The sequence below is a fragment of the Brachyhypopomus gauderio genome, chromosome 17 (assembly GCF_052324685.1).
Source record: "Brachyhypopomus gauderio isolate BG-103 chromosome 17, BGAUD_0.2, whole genome shotgun sequence".
NCBI lineage: Eukaryota > Metazoa > Chordata > Actinopteri > Gymnotiformes > Hypopomidae > Brachyhypopomus > Brachyhypopomus gauderio.
In genome coordinates this window covers 7,816,143-7,842,576 of record NC_135227.1, presented here as the reverse complement: position 1 = coordinate 7,842,576, position 26,434 = coordinate 7,816,143, and the positions used below count along the sequence as shown (strand labels likewise).

The 26,434-nt window shown below is 39.2% G+C and overlaps 1 protein-coding gene across 1 annotated transcript; it reads right to left on the bottom strand.

The window, feature by feature from the left end:
* Positions 1-3,292: 3,292 nt before the first annotated feature.
* On the bottom strand, positions 3,293-25,864 carry ephx2 (epoxide hydrolase 2, cytoplasmic). The gene is made up of 19 exons (XM_076979279.1): positions 25,407-25,864; positions 25,253-25,337; positions 24,945-25,101; positions 24,641-24,831; positions 24,338-24,460; positions 23,152-23,220; positions 22,836-22,931; positions 22,584-22,662; positions 18,561-18,595; positions 18,446-18,472; positions 8,595-8,680; positions 8,211-8,322; positions 7,072-7,146; positions 5,422-5,464; positions 5,121-5,223; positions 4,769-4,838; positions 4,318-4,398; positions 4,114-4,172; positions 3,293-3,632 (listed from the first exon to the last, which is right to left on the bottom strand). Exons 1-19 carry the CDS (start codon positions 25,502-25,504, stop codon positions 3,548-3,550), a joined length of 1,674 nt encoding a protein of 557 aa, XP_076835394.1. The 5' UTR covers positions 25,505-25,864; the 3' UTR covers positions 3,293-3,547.
* Between the last annotated feature and the right edge of the window lie 570 nt (positions 25,865-26,434).

Sequence of the window (26,434 nt, the reverse complement as noted above, 5' to 3'; positions counted from 1 at the left end):
CCCCCGTCTACGGCTGCCTCTGTCCCGACGCCTCCGGCGTCACAATTTTTAACTGAATTTAAAAATGAGCAATAAATATTGAATTGAAAGATTATAAATGTGATATTTGGGATATTTGGATTTTGGGATTCAAATTAAATGTAATCTCCCAAACACAATGCTGTCATAAAAACAAATGTCACTATTTTTACAAAGGTGATTTTTATTAAAAGCATTTGCATTTTATTTCACTTTGGCTTCATTTAGAAATCACATTTTTAAAATACTTTTGTATAGCATTTAAAAATCTTATTTAAAAACGTATAACATTGTGTAATAAGTGCAAAGATTACACAGATTCTGGCTATATTTTTCCTACATCTCGGTATAGCCAGATATAGCAGAGCATTTGGTATTTCCTCTCAGGACTAGATGTCAAGGGAAATGTGTGTAATGAAAATAAATATGACCATGAAAATACAGGAAGCTGCAAACAAGAACTAGTAAGAGCTAAAGTACTATAGGGTCTGACTTACAAATACACATTGGTCTTAGATCGATGACATTCACAGTCAGAGTGATTATTAATATCTCTGGTTAGATATTAGTTATATTATAGTTATTTTTTGAAGATATGCATGGCAGTTTTATATTTTCACAACACACACACACACACACACACACACGTCAAGCCACACTATACACACATAGGTGTAGGTAAAGTATCAAAAATATTAAGGAATAATAGCAAACCCTGAAAAAACAATGAAAATACTACATGTTTATACATATACTCTTTTAGAAAGCACATTCAAATTGTATTTTGTGATAGCCATTAAAAGCAAAATCAAACTGCCACCTACAGCTTGATCATGTTGATGTGCTGTGCTGAAACATTTTAGTTTCTCCATTCTTCGTATTACTCAAGTTTCAGGCTGTAGGTGGAGATTCTTGCTGATTCTTGCTGCCTTGACAAGCCCAATAAAGGCCATGCCCAGAGAGGTGTCAGTGTGTAGGGGCGTAAGTGTCTGATGTGTAAGTGATGCATGTCACTGATAACTAATGCTAACTTACACTAATACAGACCTCTCAAACTTCACCACACTGGTCAGTGCAGCATTAGAAAGGATTAAGAGGAAAGGTTCAGTAATAGGAATGCAACCAGGCTGAAATAGAAAAAGTAGCAACTTTAGATCTGTGCAGAACCTTCTGCTGGGGAGAAGGAAGGACTATCAAACATGTTTTATGTTTCACGTTTTGCTTTCAGACTGCATTATACTCTGCCACTGCTAGGCTCAATTCACACAGGATACACAAGACTGAAGTGGGAAACTAACATGTTAGTCTGTGTGCTGCTGACTGTCACACACAGTGACAGAAACCCAAACAAATACACAATAATTTAGGGTGAATTCTATTCTCAAGCTGTTTGGAAAATATCATACACCACAGGACCCTGACGGAGAACTCTAGATACTGAGGTCACCAGCTTAAGGTGATCAGCAGGTTATTCCCTTTCAAGTCAGTTAAAATAAACGGCCACTTCATCATCATTTGCATAATTTGCTTAACTATGCTAAATCTCATTGCCATCACACTGCGAAAAAGTTAATTGCTTTAGGCACAGTCACAGTGCCAGCACATTTATGAGCTTCCTTCTCTAATGAGACTTCAGTTATGCAACTGTCCCACTGTATTAAGTGTGACACTTCACAAAGTCAGAATCTTTAAGCCAATCTAGAACTTAATCACCATCCTCAAACACAAGTCTTCTCATCAAGGCTGCTTTATAATTTAACACCCTGACCTCACAATCAATAATGACAGTGGAGTCAATCAACCCCAATCACTACCCAAGTGATCAGCATGCTTTTTGTATAATGCAAAGTAAGTCTTGATGCTCAAAATAAAAAAAATTGTCTTTCATTTTTATGTAAATAGCCTATACAGTGTTTCATACATTATTTGTTCGTACGACCTTTTCCTTAAAAATGAGGGCTGTAATTAAATCTCAGTAGACAGTTATTTCCAAGAATGTTAAAAAAGAAAACAAAATAAACCTGAATAATTAAACAATTACAAGAATGCTCTTTTAATTCATTTAAATATTTATTTAGATCCTTTGAAAAGAAATCCCCCAGGGAAATATAAGGAATAAAGGAAAATCAGTCTGAACAAACCACTGAAGCAGAACAGAACATTCATCTGGAAAGAGTCCAACTCTATTGTTGTAGTGTGAATGGAAGATTAAACTGCATAATACGTTCATTAAAGATGCTCACTTGCAAAAACGCAGTTTACAGCTCACACACTCTCTAAGAGAGTTTTTATTAACCATGAATCAAGTGAAAAACTGTATTCACAGATGTAAAGATGAGACTCTTCTTCCTCCTAGAATCTGTTGTTTGGTGATGTAAGAATGTTCAAAAGCTTAAAATGTGATTGCCTTAATCATTTAGACAACTATAAATCAAAGACATTCACATTCTAGTCTGTAGTATTCCATACTTTTAACTGGTAGCCGGGCAGCTCTACCAGCTATTTCACAGTCGACCCCATGATGGCTAGTTCTTCAGACTTAGACAGTACCACAGAGTTAGTTCCATGGTTTCCTAGTCAAAAAACTTACATGGCCTGCAACATTATTTACTCTGACACTACAGACTGGCCTTTGGGAGAGTTTAGCCTTGTTCAGAAAGCCCCGTTTGCTGGACTAATACTTCCAGGTCTTTGCACCTCCTAGTGGTTCTTGATAATAAGTCAAGGTTTCATTAAGAGAATAATAATTAAAATAATATGTATCAAAGGAATACTTAAGGTGAGATTTTTATCTAGATAGGTCTGTAGATAGGTCTGTATAGGTATGTATGGAAACAGCAAAGGCAGGCAAATGTGTTTTTCTTAACAGCATTCTCTCACTATATTTTCTGTTTACAATGATTTAAAATGTAAAATTGGATTACAACATTGGCATGTTGTGCTTTTTGCTTGGATAATAGTTTGCTTTTAGTTGTTGTCAAAGTGATTGTCAAACTGCTCTGAATTCTGGAATATTCCTCCTGAGATGGAGAAAACAAACACAAAACACACATTTCTAACACAGCCAGGCACACCTCAGGAAGTGACATGCAATGCTTCACTTCTAGACTTTATAACATTGTGAGAATTGAACTGGCTGATTGCCAGCTGTGCTTTGGAGCCGGAACCAGATAAATATGTTTGTTTATTAAAAATGTGATATGTGCATGTTCCCAGTGGTACTCTCTCAGTGGTGGTGTTGGAGAGGCTGCTGATTCACAAACACACATGGCCATTTATTGCTTTGCATAAAGCTTTTAATAAAGAATATATGGGTTTTTTATGACTTCATGAGGTTAATTTATTTTAATAATTATTTCTGTCTATAAAATATGTAAAGCACTTTGAGTTGCATGTATGTTTAAAATGTGCTATACCAATAAAGATTATTATTAGAATTTGCAGTGCATAGAACAGTGAAAAGCATAAAATGATTGACAGAAATGGCTGCAGGTAGCCTGAACTCATGAACAAACCATTAAGAATCATCTCATAGCTTTGGTGAGACGGAGATGGATGCTTTCTGATGTGTCTCTGTCAGCCAGGAGATCAGGGTTTTGTTGAGCTCCGAAGGCCTAATCAAAGAAAAAGTTATTTTCACTTTAAAAAATGTCACTGCGTCTGCACCTGACTTGATCAAAGTTCAAGCACAAACATTCCCACACACAGACTTTTGAATGCCTTTGTGGATAACTATTGACCAAGAGTCAATTTGACCAAGAGTTTTTGACCTGTGTAAAGCTTTATTCTACACCAGAACTTGCCTGTGCAAATTCACCTGTGTAAGTTTCTACTCATGTATGGGGTCAACAGGTTACTTTACTCCAACAGAACCTTTAATATAGACTTTGAAAACCAAATTTCTTATACATTTTTGTATTTTCCTAAAAATTATGCAAGAAAAAAGAGGAAGGCATAGCTAGACATATCATAAAATGTCCCACAGTATCTTTCACGTGAGCCCCGCCCCCAGCCCCTCCCCCTCTCTGCTCTCCCAGGATTAAAGGTCATACCTATTGGGTCAGTTTATGGAAGCAAGCCAAATAAACAACATACCTCTCCATCTGTGTCCAGTGTCCACAGTTTTCAATGTTGCCTCTTGTCAAATTGGGAATCTTCAAATTTGATACATAGGACACTGAATAATCTCATATGAATAATATCACAACTCCTTAAATTGTATTGTAAATATGTTACATACAAAGTAATTAAAAGCTTTTGAATAACAAACTTATACTAAACTAATAACAGCAGTCTTACCATGTTCTCCATCCCAGTGGTAAAGACGGGCAGAAGAATCCTGTCCTTCTGTGCAGTCACCATCAAAGCAGGAATCAGGATCTGCATGTGGTAAAAAGGGTTGTCTGAAGCCCATAATGCACTATGGACACCAAGCAACATATCAAACTGTCCACTTTTGAAATCAAGACCAACAAGTTTTTTTTTGTTGCTCTAGATAAATAAACAGAATAGCCACGGCTAAGCAGAAGCCAGCAGTTATCAAACCTTGGCTGTGGTCCATCACTGCATAAAAAGAAAATCAAAAAGCAAAAGCCAGAGCTGCACGGTCCTTCCGCAAGCCGGGACAGGCCCTCTCTAGAGCAGATGGCAGGGAGTGCGCAGGGCGGACATCTGGCGTGCGAGCAGGGCCTGCCAGAGGCTCTCCTGGCACACCGCTGCAGTACTTCTGGGGGAGCTGGAGCGCACTTGCCTTGCCCCGTGGCCTGGAGCACATCCATCGCCAGTTCCTCTCCACGTTCCGATACCAGTTCAGAGGACCCCTTGGACACAAATAGTCCTTCAGTAAAAGCATGGAGTCTTTCATAATCGCATACACTCATCGTCCAGTTTATTACCTTATTAGCGCTTATTACCCACAATCACTAATCAGTTTATATACATGTACACGTATATTAGTGATGCGTTGAGTGTATATAGCTCACTATTGACCTCATTCAGCACTGGTCTGTTTCTGAATACAGGACCAGAACAGTGATACTGTGCTTATATGGGACTTTCAGAGCAGTCTTCCACCAGAAATCCACCAACTCCTCCTGAAGTACCTGAATCCCTGTTTGCTGTACTGCTGGACATAGTACTGTAGAGCAGCTTCGCTTAGAAGGGCACTTCTGGGCACATCCTCGGGTAAACCAACAAATAAGCCTCCTGATAAGAAGAGGAAGGCAAAAAAAGAAGAAGCCACAGTATCACCACAAGATCATCACATTCTCATGCAGCTATGACTCAGTCAATGACTAATCTCATGAGAATGATCTCGGAAAACAAGTTTTCTTTCATCTTTACATTAAGTGTATTTACACAATAGATGTATTTATTTGTGTATAAGTGTATTTTACGTTTCACCTTTTTTGCAGACACCAGTCGTATCCACCTGAGGATGTGTATCCTGTGACAAGTAAATCATTCATGCTTTGAAATGGATAAAATTTACATTTTTGTTTCAAATCTGAAAATATACAGTGTTGTGAAAGAAAATATTTAACTTTGCAACAAGCCTCATCATGCAACGTAGACTGAAAAATTTATGCCATAATCTATACCAGCTGAAAGGACAACAAGCTATGTCATGTGGCCTTTAGTCATGTAGCAACTGAAGACCACCTCTGAATTTAATCACTTTCCACATACTGTATATGACCTCAGCTCCACATCTCAGTACTTCTTGGATTCTCTGGAGAAAAAGACTTCAAATCCATCACACCTTTGCTCTGCTAATAATACCCCAGAACTCAATCTCCAGTAATAATTTCCCCACACCACATTGTGGAGTAAATGGCATTTATGGGTGCTGCATGGGTGGGACTTTGGGGTCCACCCCCATCCCCTCACCCCATGAGGTGGCCACTCCCTATTGGACAGGAGCAAGCGTGGAGATGCTGCTGCTGCCAGGGGTTCAGGGCCCCGGCCGCGCCCCCCACCGCCCGCTGCCTGCCCACGCAGTCATTAAGATGCAGCGGAGCCATCGCGTCCCAGCTGAATTATGGCCTTGCTGGGCAGCCAAGCGCTCATTACTCGTGGAGAGGAGCCCCGGATGGGGGCCCTTTAACCAGCCTCTCATTACCATGCAGAGTCACACAGTCACGGGAGTGCAGCCTGCTCTTTGATCCCCATCGGCACTACTTCTCGACGGCCATGACGGACCTTGTAAATATGGAAAGCCCGAGTGTGCCACTTGCAATAAATGCAGAGTAGAGTGCGGACTCTTGACGAATCGGGATGAGAGTACACAGGGTTGCGATGCAGCCATCTTTAATTCGCCTTCACACTGATTTTGTCCTCAGTTTCCTGCTCTGCTCTTAGATTAAAGCTTTAGGTCATATTCATTTTTCATTCAATTGAGGAAAAAGTGCTTATTCAGCAATATCTTCTTAGATGGAACCATGTCTGAGCAGTATATAGTCCAGGTGTCTTTTTGTACTGAGCCGCAGTGATACGGCAAGAGATTTCTCTACAAGGGCAGTTTTAGAAGAATGGGTCTGAATTAAGATCTGGCCTGTTCACTTCATTTACTCTCAGCCAATGTGTCTGATTCATAGCAATGCCTGTGCAAGACTTGGGCAAACTAAGCTGCTCCTCTAAGAGAAGGTGACATAACAACCAAATCCCAACTGATGGGATCACATCAATACATAACATATCATAGGCTTACACACTCAGGTCACCATCTGATCCGCAAACGTGCGAAAGTGCTATGCACAGTGAGATGGCTACCTGCTCATACACACGTCAATCATCCAGTGGGATTACTGTCCTTAGCTGATACACATAATCAAGTGATGAATCAGGCACTTCAGAGTAGATTGAACAACAGAGTCAAGAGAAGTGAGGCTGAGATCACCGAATATCACCAGAAAACAGCTCCATTGGAGATGCTCAGAGCACTGCTCACAAGCCAGATGAGATCATTAAAATCTATGGGTACTGCAATTTTTATTAAATTACAGATTTTTATTAAAATGTGCTTGTAGCCCACTGGTGTACTGGAAGGCTTACAGTCTCATCGCTGGCGGTGAAAAGCAGCTTAAAAGTCCTCGCCAGGTCCTTCTCCAGCTCAGACTCGGCCACGCCCTGGTCAGGCAAGCACAGGAAACAGCTGGAGTATATTCACCACTGAGCTCAAAAGACACATTGTTCAGTTAACATTGTCTTGCAAAGCTAGTCAAATCTAGAAAAACTCCAACTTTTGTTTAATCCTAAATAACACATTAACATTTTGCAAATGAATATACATTATAAACACTTTAAAAAATATAAACCAAAAAATACAGAGTGCCTACGTGCTTAAAACAATTAATCCTACAGCTCTAAACGTACACAGGAGAGCAGTTGTCTCTCAATTATTATGATTAAAATCTGCAACGCACAACTTTCCATCATGTCTAACAGCATTTGTCCCTTCAGACAATTAAGAACATGTTTGAGGGAGTCTAGTCTACTTTGAGGTTAATAGCATAGTTTAGTGGCAGATGGTAAAATTGCATGGGCCAGTATTTACACAAGTACCTCTAATATTAGTCTGCCCACTAGGATATATCAATAAAATGGTAGTTGAAAAAGTAATCTTTGTTTGTAGTTTGATAATCAATATTTACTCTGTATGAACTGATACTCTGTGGTCCATTACATAATCACAAAGTGAATAGGCATTATTATTTATTGTAAGTTAGCACATTACACTGTACACTTTTTTTTTGTTTTGCCTTTAGATGGTCATGTGTGGGTTAACCTGTACAGAACCTGTGCACAATAACCTTGTTATTTGATGTGCCATGCACTGAAGATGTCAGTCTGACAAAAAAAAATTAAGTTAGACTTTCCAGAACAACCAAGAGCCCAAAAATAGGCTCTGTTTCACTGCAGCGCCACGAACATCAGAAAGGAGACGTTACAGAATCATCCAATCAGCATGCTAACTCAACGAGTGGCTGTCAGAGTTTGAAAACTGCGAGGCAGAGCACGAAATTCAAAAAAAGGTTTAGGGTGCCAAAAATATCCTCTAGCCAGAAGGACCTGAAAATCTCATATATTAAATAAGAGTTAGTATAGATATGTGTATTTGATAAATTATATTCTTATCTAAAATATTTTCTTAATTTAAAATGCACTTTAACAAGAGATGGCATATGACTTACTGGCTTCTGGAAATAGATTTGATATTCGAAGATTGGTATGGTCTTCAGCCTCTCCATTGGGTCATTGTGTGGATCCACAGGGAACAGTGGAGTGTTTAGAGAAGCCACCGCGCTTGAGTAGTCAAATAAATAAATACATAAATAAATAAACAACTGGAATCACAGCCAGAAAGACCATTTGTGCATGTGAGGATGAGAATGTTATCTGAACTGCTCAGGCCTTTGTCAACTATGCTTCATCTAAACAATCATCTGGGCAAATATTAGTAGTCTAAAACAAAATGAATGTGAGAAGAAGAATGTAAGAAGATAGTGTGTGTGATGAGTAGATGGTGTGGGTGTGATGAGTAGATGGAGTGAGTGTGATGCTAGATGTTTCCATACCGCAGTCTCTCTGGGTAACACTGAGCCATATTCCAAACCACCATACCACCCCAGTCATGGCCCACCACAGTAACCTGAGCAAGGCCCTGCCATGAAGATATAAGAGAACACATGGAGCCCTTTGGACAATGGCAAGAAAAGGGCAGATGTGACCTCAAGAATAGAACTGTGTTTCTCCTGAGCTTATCTGTTTCTAGTGCCACGATGGGGACTTACTGAGAGACTCGCTGTCTTACCGAGCAGCAGGGAGTTATTTGCATAGTTTATTTTTAGCTGAACAGTTCGTCTGGCCCCGAAAATGATTATGAATTTTGTTTGTAATCCCTCACACGAAACAAACTTTCAAATTCCAGTTTTGTATGCCATGCATCATTTGTCAGTTGCTTGATTACACACTGTTAGGATATATCTACCTCTTTCTTACACGCTATTAAGATATATCTACACCTTTGTTATATGCTGTTACGGTATATTTACACTATGCCAGTTATGTATATTTTTGTTTTAATGTAATTTGTAGATGTAATTTTGGTCTCTGGTCTAGCCAACATATCAGAAAGAATGCCTTCCCCCTCTGGTTAGATCCATCTGTACCAGCATTTTCTGTCTGGTGGCGGTGGCGTTCAGATGGCCTTGTTGCTCATGATGGACTTTCCTTGGGGTTCGTTGTATACTTTGGTTACTGCAATTTCCCCTCTGAGATCAATAAAGTATTCTGATGACCCACAAAGGTGGAATGTGTGGAGTCTCATTCACCGTGCTAGCCATGTTCTGTTGACATGTTGTTCCTTTATAAGCCCTCTGTGTTTGCATGCTTGGTTGTTGGTCATTAAGGTTACATTGGCTTTTTCTCGTGGTTTTTGTGCACACTTATGTTCCGTTTTTTTTAACTGAGCTCTTTATTTTGAGACTTGTGTTTATTTCCTTCCTTTTTGCACATTACTCGCCTGTGAAACATGATTATGTTAAAATATCATTAGGCCAATTCATCCAAGCTCACTAGACCACTAACTGCAACAGTTTTCAAAGCCAACCAGAAAAGACTTATCCCGCCAGTATGGTACATCTTGACAAATGTTAACAGGAACCAGTTTTAGAGAGCCAAAACTATTACAGTTCTGTTCTGTGCCAGTTTTGCTCCATCTCTGTTCCTCTCAGCCAGTTCTGGAGGGAACCTGACTCGTAAGCCAGTCAATCAGATCATCCTTCTTTCCTACCACCAGCATTATCCACTTAGCTCTCAATAAACCGAAAAGGCAAAATACATTACACAAAAAGCCCAGCTTTAACAAAACATTCATTACAATAACCAAAGTAAAGAACTTCAAAACATGTTTCACGTGGGGCTCCTCCCTGTCCATCAATCATGTCTATGTCTTCGTTTCAATTCTGTGTTTTCGTTTTCCATGTGTCTTGATGTTTTGGTTGTGGTGTCCACGCCCCCTAGTTTAATTCTCTTCCCTTCTTCATTGTCCTCACCTGTTTATAGTCATCTTGGTTATTAGCACTTTTTCTTATACCCCTCATCATTTGTACCTATCACAGGTGAAGAATGGGACAGGATGCCAAGTCGATCTCCAGAACACACGTTTATTAACAGATAATACTACTACAGAGGTAGCAGACACACAACATGTATGAAGTACACACAACAGACTTACATTGACTCTAAACAAAGACGAGCACGGGACACTGCATAAACGCACATTAAATAGACAAACTACACGAGACCCGAGTGATAATGAGACCAGCCACAGGTGAGATTGATGAACACGCTCACATACAACCACACCCACGGAAATACATATACAGACATAACTAGACGTAGACACCAACAAGAACACACGCCCAAAGGGAGGGGTCCGGGGCTGTACTGTGACAGTAGCACATGGCTGGTCATTGTCTTTTGTCTGATCTCCGTAAGTCATTCTTTATTAGTATTGTTAATCTTTAACAACCAAAGACACTTTAATAAGCCAAGGCACAAGCATGCAATTTGGTTTGCCCAAGGCTGAAAATTCCAAGAAACCATGGCCAAGTTTGACAAGAATACTGAATTTAAAAGACCCAATCAAAGTTAGCTTCATGTTCAGACAAGCACTTACAATCAAGCTCGCTCAAGTATAAGCTCAAGTCTCAAATTCCCAATTCCAAGTACATCTGAAGTTCTGGTTCCAGTTTGTCATCAGCAGCTAGATTTTTTTCCCCTCTGTCCTTGATTTTAAGGTTACACTGCTCAATGTTTACAATGAATGTATTGTACAGTTCTGTGACCTGTATGCCCAACACATCAATGGGATACAATGTTCCAGCACCTGCTAATGGAAAACTGTAGCAACAGTGATCTACCTGATACACTCATGCCAGTGCAACACCCTCCATCAGGCCGGTGTTACTGTTGTACCACCCAAAATAATAAGATCAGTGCTGAGGACAACTATGCATGTCAGCAGATGAGCTGCAGTCTGTAGTGGTGTAAACATACATATAAGAACCACGTACCTAGTTACATGGCCAACAAGTATAATGGCATGTCAGGTGATTCTAATAAAGTCAGTTGTGCTGTTATAACTCCAGCTCTGATATTACTCTTAGAAGAAGTGACCTGAACAAAAGTGTCTGTAAAGCGTCATTCTTAAAAGACACAGCATATACGTGCTTTGTATGTGCAATAAGTTATTACAATTTTCATGAATAGCAGCAGTGTAGTAAACATGCTTCCGAGGTCAAACAAAAGCTTATTCTAAGAATAGGCTCAATGCACAATGATGTCACAGCACAGAGTTGTACCAATTGGTGATTGTTGATAAGAAACTTGTACTTCTGCTTGCTACTAACAAGCCAAACAAGTCTATAACTGATAGTGCTCTGCTGTTTGACAAATATGCCAGGAATATTTTTTATCTAGGGTTAAATAGCAGTTTGTTCACTGTGCCCTCCTCCTCTCTTGTGTCTTCAGCTCAGTCTCCCCAGCATACCATCACAAAGAACCAAGACTTGCACCAACCAGACATTACAGGACCTGAGCTTCCTCTGAAAACAAAGTCTTCTCATCAGCTGGATGCAAAGGAAGCTCACATTTGTGTCAAGATAAATGCCCACCACTTGACGACCATCCAGTGTTGCATATATGTTCAAAGATAAATTAAAAAGCAGCCAATCTACATGCATTCCTTATTGTGAGGCCAAATGAGTTTGCAGCATAAACAAAACCAACCAAGATGGCTGTCTATTAAAGACATCTGACTAACTTCATTCATAGCCATTATAAGCAAGGGAAATTCTTCTGGACAGATCCCTTTCTGATTATGTTGGTCTACATCCAGAAGGTAAAGGAGAAAAAGAATGTGGGACATCTTGTTTACATCACAGAGAACTGCAATTGAGTGTTTGTTAAATCTGTGGAGCATTCCTGTCAGCCCATTTATAAGATTCAGCTCTCTCTACACCGATATCCCTGAAAACACCATCCATTCATTAAATGTAGTCTTCCTTTAATCTGGATTTTTTTCCCCTTATACTATGACAGAAAAAACTACTAGTGTATCAAAAGGGTTTTGGATAGGATGAACCACTATCCAGAGAATTAAACCCACAATGGGAGAGTTGGCTGAATGATCTCCCAAAACTCAGGATTGCAAAGTGATTTGCTCCTACAAAACTAAGCAAGGTTATGAGAATTGAAGCGCATAATTTTTTAGATGTGAGCAGCCATGGGCATGATTACCCAAATGCTAAGTGAACACATTGTTGCTTTGTCATTGGTAAGGTGAGGGTTGCACCTACAAAACATGTAACCATACCAAGGCTAGAGAGACCAAATTCAGTGTGATGTCCAAAAGTGGGATGACCTGGAGCTCAAAACTAATTAGGAGTATTTTTGTACAAATTCAGAAGTAGTTGTGAGCTACATTAACAATGAAACCAGAAGGTTTCAGCAAATCAAGGTTCCTACCACTTCTGGTAGGGTGATCCTAAAGTCAAAAGTACCACAGACAAAAGTAATAGGACAATTGTTTGGAGGAGACTCAAAAGCAGTTCTCAAAATAGCACATAGCGTTGAATGATGTTGATAGAATTCAGCATCTATCAAAAGTGCCAAAACAGGAGAAACAATGAATGCCAAAGAAAAAAAGCCAGTGCAATTATAACAATGGGATAACATCAAAGAAGAAACCAGTCGGGTAAATTGTCAGCATTTCTTACAGCTTGACACGGTATTACACAATGGAGGCAGGCAGGGCTACTTAAGGAGGCTTCCCTACGTCTCGAGCTGAAGCATGGCACTAATCCTGCCAAATCACACATCCAGGTTTAGATCACTGCCATGAAACTAGGAGTTTTAATTTCTTGCCGATACTACAATCTATCATTTTATCACTTTTACTCGCTCTTCAGCTACTCTTGGAAAAAAAAATTAACGTTTCAATATTTCAGTGAGCCTACGTGTCATGTCCACAAAGAACTCACCTCACCCTCCCCATACTTAGGATCGTCATGGTGCCATCTGTCTGAGCCACTTGGTTCATAAGAGTGTTGTAAGTCTCTTTTCTTTGGGCTGAGACACTGGCCTGTGATATGTTGGCTGTGGTTGTGAAGAGTCTTTCATTTAAACTCACCACTGCTTGGATAAACTGTGCTGTGTTGTACATGAGCATGTTCATATTATATATATAGGCTATATATATATATATATATATATATATATATATATATATATATATATATATATATATATATATATATATATATACAGTTGTGATCAAATTTAATCAACCCCCAATGCTGCGAAGGGTTTTATGGAATTTAGTGCACATTTGTAATTGTGTTCATAATGAAATCTTACAAGGACTTGTTAAAGAACTAAATGCAACTAAGATAGCATCAATTTTTTTGTCATAAAGTATTAAATGGCCTTTTTGTGATTTCTTCATTGACACAATTATTCAACCCCTTTACGACTACCACTCCTAAGAACAGAGGTTCATTCCAGTGTTTTCCATCAGGTATTGAAAACATCTGTGGATGTCAACGAGCAGCAATCAAGCATGATAAGCACCAATTAGGCAGATTTAAAAGGACTGTGATACTCAGCTCCTTCTAGACATCTACTGGTGTGTTTCCAAGCATGGTGAAGGCAAGAGAATGGTCCCAGAAGACAAGAGAAGAGGTTATTGCTCTTCACAAGAATGGCAATGGATATAAAAAGATTGCGAAGTTGTTAAATATTCCAAGAGACACTATCGGAAGTATCATTCGCAAGTTCAAGTTAAAGGGCACAGTGGAAACGTTACCTGGTCGTGGCAGAAAGAAGATCCTGACCGCGACTGCTGTGCGCTACCTGAAGCGTAATGTGGAGAAAAATCCCCGCGTGACTGCTAAGGAACTGAAAAAAGACCTGTCAGATGTGGGCACTGAAGTTTCAGCTCAGACAATAAGGCGCGCACTGCATAACGAAGACCTCCATGCCAGAACGCCCAGACGCACCCCCTTGCTGACTCCAAAGAACAAGAAAAGTCGACTGCAGTATGCCAAAAGTCATGTGGACAAGCCACAAAGGTTTTGGGACAGTGTACTGTGGTCAGATGAAGCTAAATTAGAACTGTTTGGGACAATGGACCAGCGCTATGTTTGGAGAAGGAAGAAGCAGGCTTATGAACAAAAGAACACCTTGCCTACTGTGAAGCATGGCGGGGGGTCAATTATGCTTTGGGGCTGTTTTGCTTCTAATGGTACAGGAAAGCTTCAACGTGTGCAGGGTACCATGAATTCCCTTCAGTACCAGGAGATCTTGGAGGAAAATGTGATGGAGTCAGTCACAAACCTGCGGCTTGGGAGACGTTGGACCTTCCAACAGGACAATGATCCGAAGCACACATCCAAGTCCACTAGAGCATGGTTGAACATGAAAGGCTGGAACATTCTAGAGTGGCCATCGCAATCACCAGACTTAAATCCAATTGAGAACCTCTGGTGGGACCTAAAGAAGGCAGTTGCAGTGCGCAAGCCTAAGAATGTGACTGAACTGGAGGCTTTTGCCCATGAAGAATGGGCTAAGATACCCATAGGTCGCTGCAAGACACTTGTGTCAAGCTATGCTTCACGCTTGAAAGCTGTCATAACTGGAAAAGGATGTTGTACTAAGTACTAAAAAATAATGTCACTAGGGGGTTGAATAAAACTGATAATGATGTGAGCACAGTAAAGACATTTGTGGTTATTCCATCATAAATATTATGTTATGTTTGTCTAATTTATAAGTGCCTCTTTGATATAATTGTAAATAAGATGACTGAAATGATCAAAATCAATGTCAAACTGGCCAAAACACTTTATTTCAGTGGGGGTTGAATAAATTTGATCAGAACTGTATATATATATATATATATATATATATATATATATATATATATATATATATATATATATATATATATATATAGTGAATTCTGAACTTTAACCGTTCAGTTTATAAACAAAGAACGTGAATGTGAGAGAGTGAATGTCGCTCATGTTTTAAGACAGTTTGACATGACGTTAACACAGCCCACGTACATTGCTAGTGAGAACGGCAGTTTGTTTGAGAATTTAAATACAATTTATGAACACGCACGTTTTAATGCTAACTGTGCCCAACCGGTCTGAGAAAACAAGTCCAGACATCGGTCATATTGGCATAAAGTTTAAAACGACAGGATTAAAGCATCGCAGTATTGTTGTGGATTGGAGGTCACCTGACTTAATGACAAGTACAAGAAATCTTTAAAAACTATGATGCAACAACCAAGTTGCATCGAACAAAAAGTTAATTCACCCAAATGAACCTACTGAAACGTTTAATTTGCTTGATGTACATCACAATGTTATATGACTTTGGGAGAGTGATCCTCCTGTTCTCCTGTTGTAATGTGTTTTCCTTCCATCTCTGCTCACTCTCCTGTCTATCATTACTATTCTCATTCATGAGTTCAGTCTCCACTCCTTCCCAGTTTTTGTTTGCAAAGTCTCTGTTCCGCATTATGGCTGAAGTCACTTCTAGTTTGCTTTTTTTCGTAGTTTCAGTAAGAAGTCAGCCTTACTTGTGATTATCTCTCCCTGGAGTTCTACCTCCTTTTGTATTTCAGGATTATGATTATGGATCTGTATACTCTATCTACTTTATTTTAACTCTGGCCCAGGCCTATAACTAGGAATCATTCACCTTCTTCAGAATACCAAAGAGATTATCTCAGACTTCCAATTTTTTTTAACAATATAAACAGGAGTTTGCACATGGTTCCTCATGTTTTCCGAAGTCTGTTAATTTGTTTTTATTTTGCTACGGCTTTGGTTTGATATTTGTTCTGGTAATTGTTCCTAAAACAATATTATTCCTTTGTGAGAGTACAGAAATTCTAAGATGCTTAGGACTGACACTGTTTCCGCCCACCCCGAAGCTGTGATAGAAGTACATTGTAATTATTTATTCTTTCTTCAAAATACTGCTTCATTTTTAAATAATACAATTATATAATATAAAAGTTATGTGTATAAAATGACACATTGCACTAATAACCAGGACTTTCCTACACACTGCTCCTACTAAATCATGGGTTAAAGCAAGAAATTTTCATTTGACTGAAAATTTTTCCTGGCAAAAGACAATGCTAGCAATTACTGAAAATGTGGTGTAGTTGGGACACGACCTCTTTTGCCTAATTCTACACAATAAACACATTTATAAAGTATATTTATCTAAACAGCCTGTGTAAGGAGAGAAGAGAGAATCTATGAAGCGACAAAATGCAACACCTGAGCAATAAATGTACATAAATCTGGGGGTCCTCTTCAGAAAACTATTTAAAGATCAAGTCAAATTTAGTGAATCCTGGTGAGTTTTAAAAGGTATGAAGCTCTCTTGTTTTTATCAAATTCACTATTCACAAAAACATAAGCCGTAAGATTACCTGCTTTAAGTAGGTATGTTACAAAAAAATTACACTGGATAGAGCTTTTAAATACAAACAGAACAAAACCATCCATGTTAAGCCTGGTTTAAGCCATTATATTTGACGCGGCGCGTGCGGGCGGCGCGGGCGCCGAAAATGACGTAATCGCGCTGGCTCCACCCGTGCGCGAGAGCCTCGCGTGCTGGTGATTCGCAAGGTCGTGCACCTCTCGAATTTTGTAACTTCGCACGCGCCGCGCCTCAGCACAATGAACAAAGTCATGTTTGCAGGGTTCATACACCTTTATAAGGTGGAATTAAAGCACTTGCACGTCACTTTCAAGGTCCATTTCAACACGTTTTCAATGTTACATTTAATTAAGTTAAATATTTATACATATACTCGAAATGATTCGAAATAATTCGCTTTTTATCACATTTTTTAATGGTTGTTTATTTTCAAAACACCCAATCTTAATGTCTTCACGTTCTCTCATGTTTCCTGGAATTACAAGAGGCTCGTATTTGTTAACGTAATGCAAGAAAACTGTTCAGTCAGACAGATATTTGTTGTAAAACGAGTTACAATTTCAACATTTTAAAGTACTTTAGCCTAAATTCCAGCACTTTTCAAACCTGGAACACATAGCAACATTAAAATTCTCCTGTTTTTGAGCGGTGTTTCTTTATACTACCACATATCGTTTCGGACAAGACTGCAAAAAGAATGTGACGCGTCAACTAGCCTCCGCCGTTCGCGCAAGTTTGCACGAGGTGTACAGAGTCGCGCGCTACGGACACGTCAGGCAGGAGGGAGGTCACTTTTCTACATAATGTCCGTAAATCTGAAGGCGGAATGACCCGCAAGTCAATCAAATGACACCGCCGTCATCCATCCAGCGCTGATGAGCGCCAGTGAGAATCATATTTCGGCCACAAAAGATAGCACGCACGCGCGTGTGGTTTATTATGATTTGACGGATTTTTTCCCCAAAAAAATCAAATGACGGAAATCCGTCGTAGTGACGGAGAACTTTAACCCATGTACTAAATTCACTTTTTTTACAAAACATGAGCTACAATGCTCGATTGTACTTCATTGAAGGAAAATATGATGGTGGTCCTATTAGCTAAAACCGCTGCAGAATTAATTAAAAAATAAATACAATTTTGGAACTGCCAGACACACATTTCCATAAAATTACATTTGAAAACAACTGCAAAAGAGTTCAACAGGTCAACTTTGCTATACAATTAGCATGTTAATGCTGACATGTTAAGCATGTTTAATTATCTGTTTGTTTGTTTTTTGACCATTTCAAAATGAAGGAAATTAGCACATTTTAAGGTGGTGAAAATGATTTACATATTTAGAGATTAATAGGAGGCGTGAAGAACAAACCTCACACTTCAAACCACATTCAGACAGTTTTAAAAGCCATTGTAAATCTAAAAAAAAGAGACATGCAAATCCACTAATTTGCTATGCTAATGTATGATAAAAGTATACTTTAAGCCACAACAACCAGACATTTTTACAATCAAGGGGGATCCTTCAATTTAATCTGTCCTGCCTCTTAAGTCAACTAGATCTTATCTTGTACTTGAGCACATGCAAGTCAGCAGAGACATGCTAAATAGGGACAGAGAGCCAGTCTGCTGAAGGAGGAAAGTCACTCTCAAAACATCATTTCTAGAACAGGAAGATCAGATGATGAACTTGCAGATCTTTTATTGCAACAGTGCAGCAGAACTAGTGTTTCCAACTAAAACGCTGAAGTTGCAGATGTCTAAATACTCTTTACAGGCCAAATCTCACCAATTTATAGGTTTATTTTATATTGAAAACAATTTTATTTATCTGCCTTTGGAATTGTAGTGCAGTTTGAACACATGAAAATCATAAATCAAATAAGACACATACCAGCTTATCCAGGAAAGTCACCAGATCCTACACACAGCAAGACATACAAATATTACAAAGCAATGTTTAATATATATTTCTCTGTACACCAGAAGTCTCTGTGCATCTTCCTTACCTGTAAAATCTTTTCTTGGGAATACTCCTCAATGTCTGCAAAGTGATTTGGAAATAAAATCAGAGGTATGTATTAGCTGTCAATCAAAATAATGAAAGCAACATCAACAAAAGCAAGACAAACAGGGCGAATGCCCCTCAAAGAACATTTGTTCACCTGGAACTGTATAAGACAGGAAACACTCAGTGTGTGCCGTGGTAGGCAGCCAGATCTAGAACTGGGCCCAAATCATTATCAAGAAACAAATACCTTAAGGCACATGTTGTGCCAATTTGCAAATTATTATTACTATTTTTTTAAATCAAATATGTGACTTATGAAGACCTCATATAAACAAAATGTCAAAGAGAAGCCAAATAACATTTGGAGGACATTTTTGAAATTGTGACGCGCGGGCAGGGTGAAGGACGAGACACGGAATCCTTGCTTTTGCTGACGGTCACGTTTATTCCACACACACACAGATGTTGCGCAATAGCGCACGAGAACACATACAGACACTCACGTAAACGTGTAGACTCGGTCAAATAGACAAACATTAAATAGACAAACCACATTAGCCCCACGTGATTACAAGACGAGTCACAGGTGAGACGGATTATCACAAGACATACAGTGGGGAAAATAAGTATTTAGTCAGTCACCAATTGTGCAAGTTCTCCCACTTAAAAAGATGAGAGAGGCCAGTAATTCTCTGGCGTCGTAGTGTGTTGCTGATGGTAGCCTTTGTAACGTTGGTCCCAGCTTTCTGCAGGTCATTCACTAGATCCCCCCTTGTGGTTCTGGGATTTTTCCTCACCATTCTTGTGATCATTTTGACCCCACGGGTTGAGATCTTGCGTGGAGCCCCAGATCGAGGGAGATTAGTAGTGGTCTTGTAGGTCTTCCATTTTCTGATTATTGCTCCCACAGTAGATTTCTTCATACCAAGCTGCTTGCCTATTGCAGATTCAGTCTTCCCAGCCTACAATTCGGTTTCTGGTGTCCTCCGACAGCTCTTTCGTCTTCACCATAGTGGAGTTTGGAGTGTGACTGTTTGAGGTTGTGGGCAGGTGTCTTTTATACTGTTAACGACTTCAAATAGGTGCCATTAATACAGGTAATGAGTGGGGGAAAGAGGAGCCTCTTAAAAAAGAAGTTACAGGTCTGTGACAGTCAGAAATCTTGCTTGTTTGTAGGTGACCAAATACTTATTTTCCACCATTATTTGCAAATAAATTCTTTAAAAGTCAGACAAAATGATTTTCTCTTTTTTTTCACATTTTGTCTCTCATAGTTGAGGTCTACCTATGATGTCAATTACAGGCCTCTCATCTTTTTAAGTGGGAGAACTTGCACAATTGGTGACTGACTAAATACTTATTTTCCCCACTGTAACCATCACCACGTAGTTCCACAGACGCAGACGATGCACGTGGACAACGTAAACACACGCCCAAAAGGGAGGGCCCGGGGTCCTCAACGTGACAGAAATATTATATTTTATATACTTTGCAGTAGTAGAAAGTTGCAGTAGTGTATCTAATACAAAAAATAAGCCTTCTGGGCAATAAACAATAATCTTTCATTTCTTTCATAAAATGGACCACAGATGTGTTTTAACCCAAAAGCTCAGGAGTTGATGTCAGGACCTATGTATAAGGATTAATTATAACAACCTGAAACATTATTACATTACTAGGTCAGATGCCTGCATGTTTCAGAGCAACAAAAAATGTCTAATTTAGAGTTATTTTGTCATTCTGTATTTATAAAATAAAATTTATTTATATTATATATATATATATATATATATATATATATATATATATATATATATATATATATATATATATAATGGCAAGCCGTTCAGGAAAAAACTATATATATAGAATGACTGCCAAGTCTGAATATATGGAATGAAACCTGAGAATAAGGAATGAAAGTCTGAATATATGGAATGAAACCTGAGAATATGGAATGAAGTCTGAATATATGGAATGAAACCTGAGAATATTGAATGAAAGTCTGAATATATGGAATGAAAACCTGAATATATGGAATGAACACATAGACACACATAGACATCAGGTCTGCCCTGTATCAATGAAAGTGCCCTTTTGAAACTTCGTTTTTTTTTTTTTTACTATTATTATTATCATTTTACTGAGGTCGGTTTGAAATGATCTTTTGAAAACCTGAGCGATTAAAAACAATGCCCTGAAATGCGCCACCACCTCGCACACACCCGACCTCTCTCTTCCTTTAACACCAGACGCACTGCAGCAGCAGTTCAGTTCAGCGAGTGGAAGGAAGCGTCTTCAGCACAGCACACACGGTCACAGATAGACTTCTTCTCCCGTGCCCCACCAGCCAGGTCACATACACATCAAGTAAAATGTTTCATACAGCACCAAACTACTAAGCATTTTTAGCCGACTGGTCACCTGATAAACTAGTCGCTTTAGCCCAAATCAATGATAGATAACGTGAGGATGACCACATACAAATAATTAAGGTAGAGTTTGCAAATCTATGTGTTAAGCTGAACGTCTTCTGTTGTATAGGTTTTGCTAGGCAACATAAATTAACACATACGTTTGTGAAAGAAGAAACGGGAAGTTCCCCATTACCTGTGAAAAGTGCCCATCTGCATTCATGTAATGACAACACTCAGTAGCCTTCTCCTACTTTTTGGTATTTTTACTGTCTTAATTGTAGGCCTATATTGATTGACTAATTGCAAAATATATGCAACAAGGCCTGCAGACAGTGGAGGGTAAACAGAAGTTAACTGAAGGTCTTAACACTGACTGTATATAGTTAATATTGGATATGAATTTAATCAGTTGGCTGCGTGACCTTTTACCATTGAAAACTCACGTTTAGAGAATGTTACAAATTTTTTATATATATGTATGTATGTATGTATGTATATATATATATATATATATATATGCGAGCATTTTGCATTTCTCACTCTCATGTCTTAACTTCCTGTACTAAGCGGTCATTTTGGCTTGAACTGCATTAACTACCCATCCTCTACCCAGATGGAGCGCTGGACTGTGGCCTGAAGGGCCAGAGCACCCAGGCTAAAGGCAGTGTGGTGTCACCTGTGCGTTAGCGCACCTGCTTGCTCACCTACACCTAGTTTGCTTGTGTGCTCCTTGTTAATTTGTGAAGACTTTGTGCAGTGTTGTGTTAGCTTGAAAAAACTACTTTATGGCATTTGTTTAGATAAAGGGCTTTTGATAAACTTTATACATCTCTCCTTAATTGTTTTGTTATGTAATTATTGGTAATCATGTTAAATCATTCTGTGTCTATGCTCTGTGTGGGTGGAGAACAGGTTAGAATGTGTGTGCTTCTGCGTCTTGGAGGTGCACTGTTCTGTCTAGGCACATTAGAGGGTGGGTGGCCATGCATGTTGGATACAGCTTAGCCAAAGTGTTCTTATTCTGTATGTCCACATAATATAGATTTTGTGTTCTTTTCAATGGCACTAGACTTTCTCTCCTAGGTAAAATTAACTTGCATCTTGTAATAGTGTTATTGTGCTTTTCTGTCTATGCCATCACCGGTATTAATGTTACCAAAGCTGTTCACTGTAGACGTCTGCATTAGTGGGGAATGTAACAGCAACATTATGTGCTCTAATACACCTCAAAGAGAAAGTCATTATAGCAGCTACCATTAACACGAATGGTCCATGCAGCCTTAGAAGAGTTAGACCAGCTTTAAAATGTCATTAAAAGTTTGCCATGTTTGCACATCCTAGGTCTAGATCATTACAAATTCATAGGGCATCAGTCAGAAGGATTAGAGTGAATAACAGTTGGAATGATGGAATGGTATTTTTCCTTTTCCAAAATGGCTCCCCTGACTTTATTCCACATTTAATCTCCCCTCTGTGCATGCTTTAAATTCCAAGAGCTTAGGACTCATATATAGAAATAATCTGTAGAGAAAAGACTGGCAAACAGTGAAAAAGGCTAATAATGAACTAATATTAACTCGGTGCAACTCATAATATGGACTGACCTGCTGGGGCAGTGGAGTCACCATAGCCCTTCATGTCTGGAGCAATAACCCTGAATCCTGCATCAGCCAAGGCAGGAATCTGAGAGCCGGAGACAAGTCAGTACTGGCTATGCAATGCAGTGTGCTGGGGTGATGCTCTCGACCCCACAGATCACATCATCAACAAGACACTTGGTGAAGCTTTCAGAACGGTTTCAAAACGTAGCACATCTGCTGAACTGGCCTGTGTTTTAGGGTGTGTGGGCTGCGTACCTGGTACCTCCAGGAAAACCAGCATTCTGGAAATCCATGACAGAGCAAAACAGGAGGCCCATCCCCCATCTCCACATAGTGGATCTTCACTCCAGGCTAAAGGAGACAGAGACACCGTAACTCACCCTGCTGCTAGGCAACAATGTCACCACAGACTCCTGAACATTTCAGTGAACAATAAGCTGTCAACTTAAAATAGAGACACAGATGCAGCTATGTCTATGCTCATATCTTATAACTTGTACACTGGTTTGCAGAACTATTCAAATGAAATTGAATTGATTATGAATTATATGCCATTTATTTATGATTTTACCTTGATAGTGACGTATCCATGGATGACCTCCTCAGGGGTACAAGAGCGAGGAGTCTTCTCAGCAGAAAGCTGAAGGTTGCATAAGACCATGATTTAAAGCATCTGACAGTGGGTTAGCTCTATGCCTCATGGCTTATAGACATTTAACACTGCCTTAAACTAAAGTGTATCCTCTCACTGCATAGTTTAGCTATCTTCATGGAACACACACGCACACACACCCCCACACACATACACACCCTGATGTCTGTCCTATCACTGCATAGTTTAGCTATTTTCCTGGAAAACACACACCCACCTACACATAAAGTATATTTGCATGTATCTGGGTGAATACATACACAAAATACATATGCATGTTAATACATATACACATATACATACATACATGTATGTATGTATGTATGTATGTATGTATGTATGTATGCATGTATGTATGTATATGTGTTCATGTAAATTGTTCTGGATAAGATTGCTCTGGATAAGAGCGTCTGCTAAATGCCGTAAATGTAAATGTAAATACATACATACATGTATATGTCATTTTATATCAGTGGAGATCCGCCATGCCCCTATACAACCTCAGGCGGGGCCCAAGATATTCTGTAAATATTCTTCATTTAAGTCATCAGTTCTTATTAGTAATTTAATTTCATCCATTCATAATTTGATAATCAACATCTAAACAAATAAATCCTTCAAACTTGCTAATTCACTTTGTGTTGGGATTGTAATTTTTTCTTTACTACAAAGGCCAATCAGTTAAATTTAACACTAGATATCTGAGGCTAATGCGATCTTATATCCACCAACCTTTCCCTCAAGCCATATTTTGTTAAACGTCAGATTCTTGACAGTCTAACAACTGTGTTATGACTAGCATGCTAACTGATTTTGAGCCTCCCAGATGCAGTGCTAAACTAATGAGGTCAAATCTGAGCACCAAAAAGTCTGGGCCAACTCACATTTTGGGTAAAGCTGCAATTTTGTACTTTTCATTTTCTCCTAACAATTTTTCAAACTCACTCATAATATTTGAATATTATGTAATACTTGACCTACTGATTTTTATTAAGTTCCATTGTTTGAAAACAACAACAAAGATACTTTGAGATCATAGAACAGAATTTCAATGCCTGGATTGTGAATTACGTTATACTGGAGTCCAGGATATCAATACATTTACCTCTATCCCGGCAAATTTCTCCAGCTTCTTCAATGCTTCACTGACATCAGTGATGTGAACAGCAGTCATGCCCAGGCTTTCTGCCGCCCGCACACTGTGTTCATCTACATCCAACCACACAGCCTGAACAAAGAGTCATTGCAGAACAGGAATGATTGTAATGCTCATTTAAATATGAAAGCCCCAATGAAACTTAAGTAACTGGCACAAAATTACAATACTGGCACAGATTTCCAGTACATGACTGACCAGCATAGTATGACTCATTCATGATCTCTTTGTGGATCATTACGGTATACACACCTGGTCGGGCTTGACACCCAGTTTATCCAAGGCAGTTTGGAACACTTTAGGTTCAGGAAGTCTTGCACCAATATCACAAGATCGCAACACCAGGTCAAAATGACTTGCCAACACTGAAAGAACCTTAGCAGTACTATCCCTTTGAAGACTGTCATCAACCCAGATATTGGCCAAGACACAAGTGGGTATGCCTTAATGAGACACACAGAAACAGCATCAACAAAGGACATTGGCATATGTTTCTGATTTAATGTCTTAACGGCAACTTTAGATCCACACCAGTTTTTATGCACACTGGACGTACCATGGCGCCGGAGAGACGTAGCAGCATCAAGAACAGTCCTACTGAACTCCACACGTCTTACCTCATCAAAGAGCTTCTGGGCTGAGAATTCAGCAGGCAGAGTTAAGCACTGACTTCCTGCCTCCTTCTGAAACTCAGCCTCCAGCTCTGAAAGCATCTTGAAACAAAAGAGATCAAATCACTAATGATGTAGATAAGCAATGATGCACACAGCACCTGAAAGGCACGTCAAAACGCAGTTAAATTTCTCTAGCATGTATTTTTGTCTAAATAAACTAAACTTTGTTCCACAACAAAAATCAATTTACCTGTACAAAGGTGAGCTTTCCATCTTCAGCACGAACCAGAGCATTCTCACTGCCCCCCTTGACAATGGTGTTCGATATGAAACCCCTAAGGGAAATGCAGTCTGCTCGAATCAAATGACACTAATATGTTGAAAGGAGGTGTAAAGTCACTTACCTTGGAATGTTCATAGAACTTTCGACTTTTTGGAAGGACTCGAGTGGGTGCGGAGTAATAACACCACCCCATAAACCAAACAACACAACTTTCCCCATCGAAAACGAATGCTAGGTCAGTCCGGTATTTCACTGGGGTTCTAACTGCGTGTAAAAGTAGATAGATGACCCGTGATGTGACAAAACTGTTTTCCACACAGTGAGCAAGTTTATGTGTAGACTACTCTTTTAGTAGCGCAGAATTGTGACATAGCCAATGAAAAGTGGCAGAGGGGGTGTGACTACTGGTCAGCAGTTAGCCAAAGTGATATTTGAAAACTTTCAGTCTAACACCAGAGAGAATTTCAAATTTTAACACATTTAAACACCGAAGTATGCTTACAGAACAAAATATTTACAATATTTTTTAGCCTATTGAAATAGTATTTAGCCTATTGAAAAAAACGCTTGACATATTTCTAATTTAGTTGTCATGTATTTGTTTTAAGTTTAAACGAGCAGAAAGTGTAATGATTCAATTCGTTTAAGCCTTTGGAATAGGTTAGATATACACCTAGACATTTCCTCATCTAACCCTGCACGACAGTCTAACTGAAACAGAGGATATGAGAATGTACTATGAGTCAAATAACCACATAATGGTTACCACAAAATGGGCTGCAGGGACACAACGTATTCTCGGTACCCAATCTCTCCGAGCGAAGCACGCAGACCGCAGGGCGAGTCATTTTCTAGATAACACCACAGAGGAAAGTTTAGGTACATAGCATGTTAAACTATATCAGTTCGACATCAGAATTCTGTGAGTGTAATTTGCCACTTGTTTTCCCAGGTCTGCAGACAGCAGTTTTGTTTACGGTTAACCATTTGATTCCGGCGGAAATGTATCGCCTATTTCTTCCAGACTGACATAAACACAGGGAAAAAAACTTTGAGTTATTGTAAAACTGCCTAAGATTTTACATGGGAAATTTGCTTCCCCCTGCTGTGTAAACGCCATCGTTACATGTTTCCCTTCGTCTAATTAAC

Coding starts and splice junctions, on each gene's coding strand:
- ephx2 (XM_076979279.1), bottom strand. CDS start 25,504: ATGGGGAAAGTTGTGTTGTTTGGTTTATGGGGTGGTGTTATTACTCCG. Junction 24,832..24,944: donor TACGTCTCTCCGGCGCCATG/GTACGTCCAGTG, acceptor TGTCTCATTAAG/GCATACCCACTTGTGTCTTG. Junction 8,681..18,445: donor TGACTTTCCTGGATAAGCTG/GTATGTGTCTTA, acceptor TCTTCATGGCAG/GGCCTTGCTCAGGTTACTGT.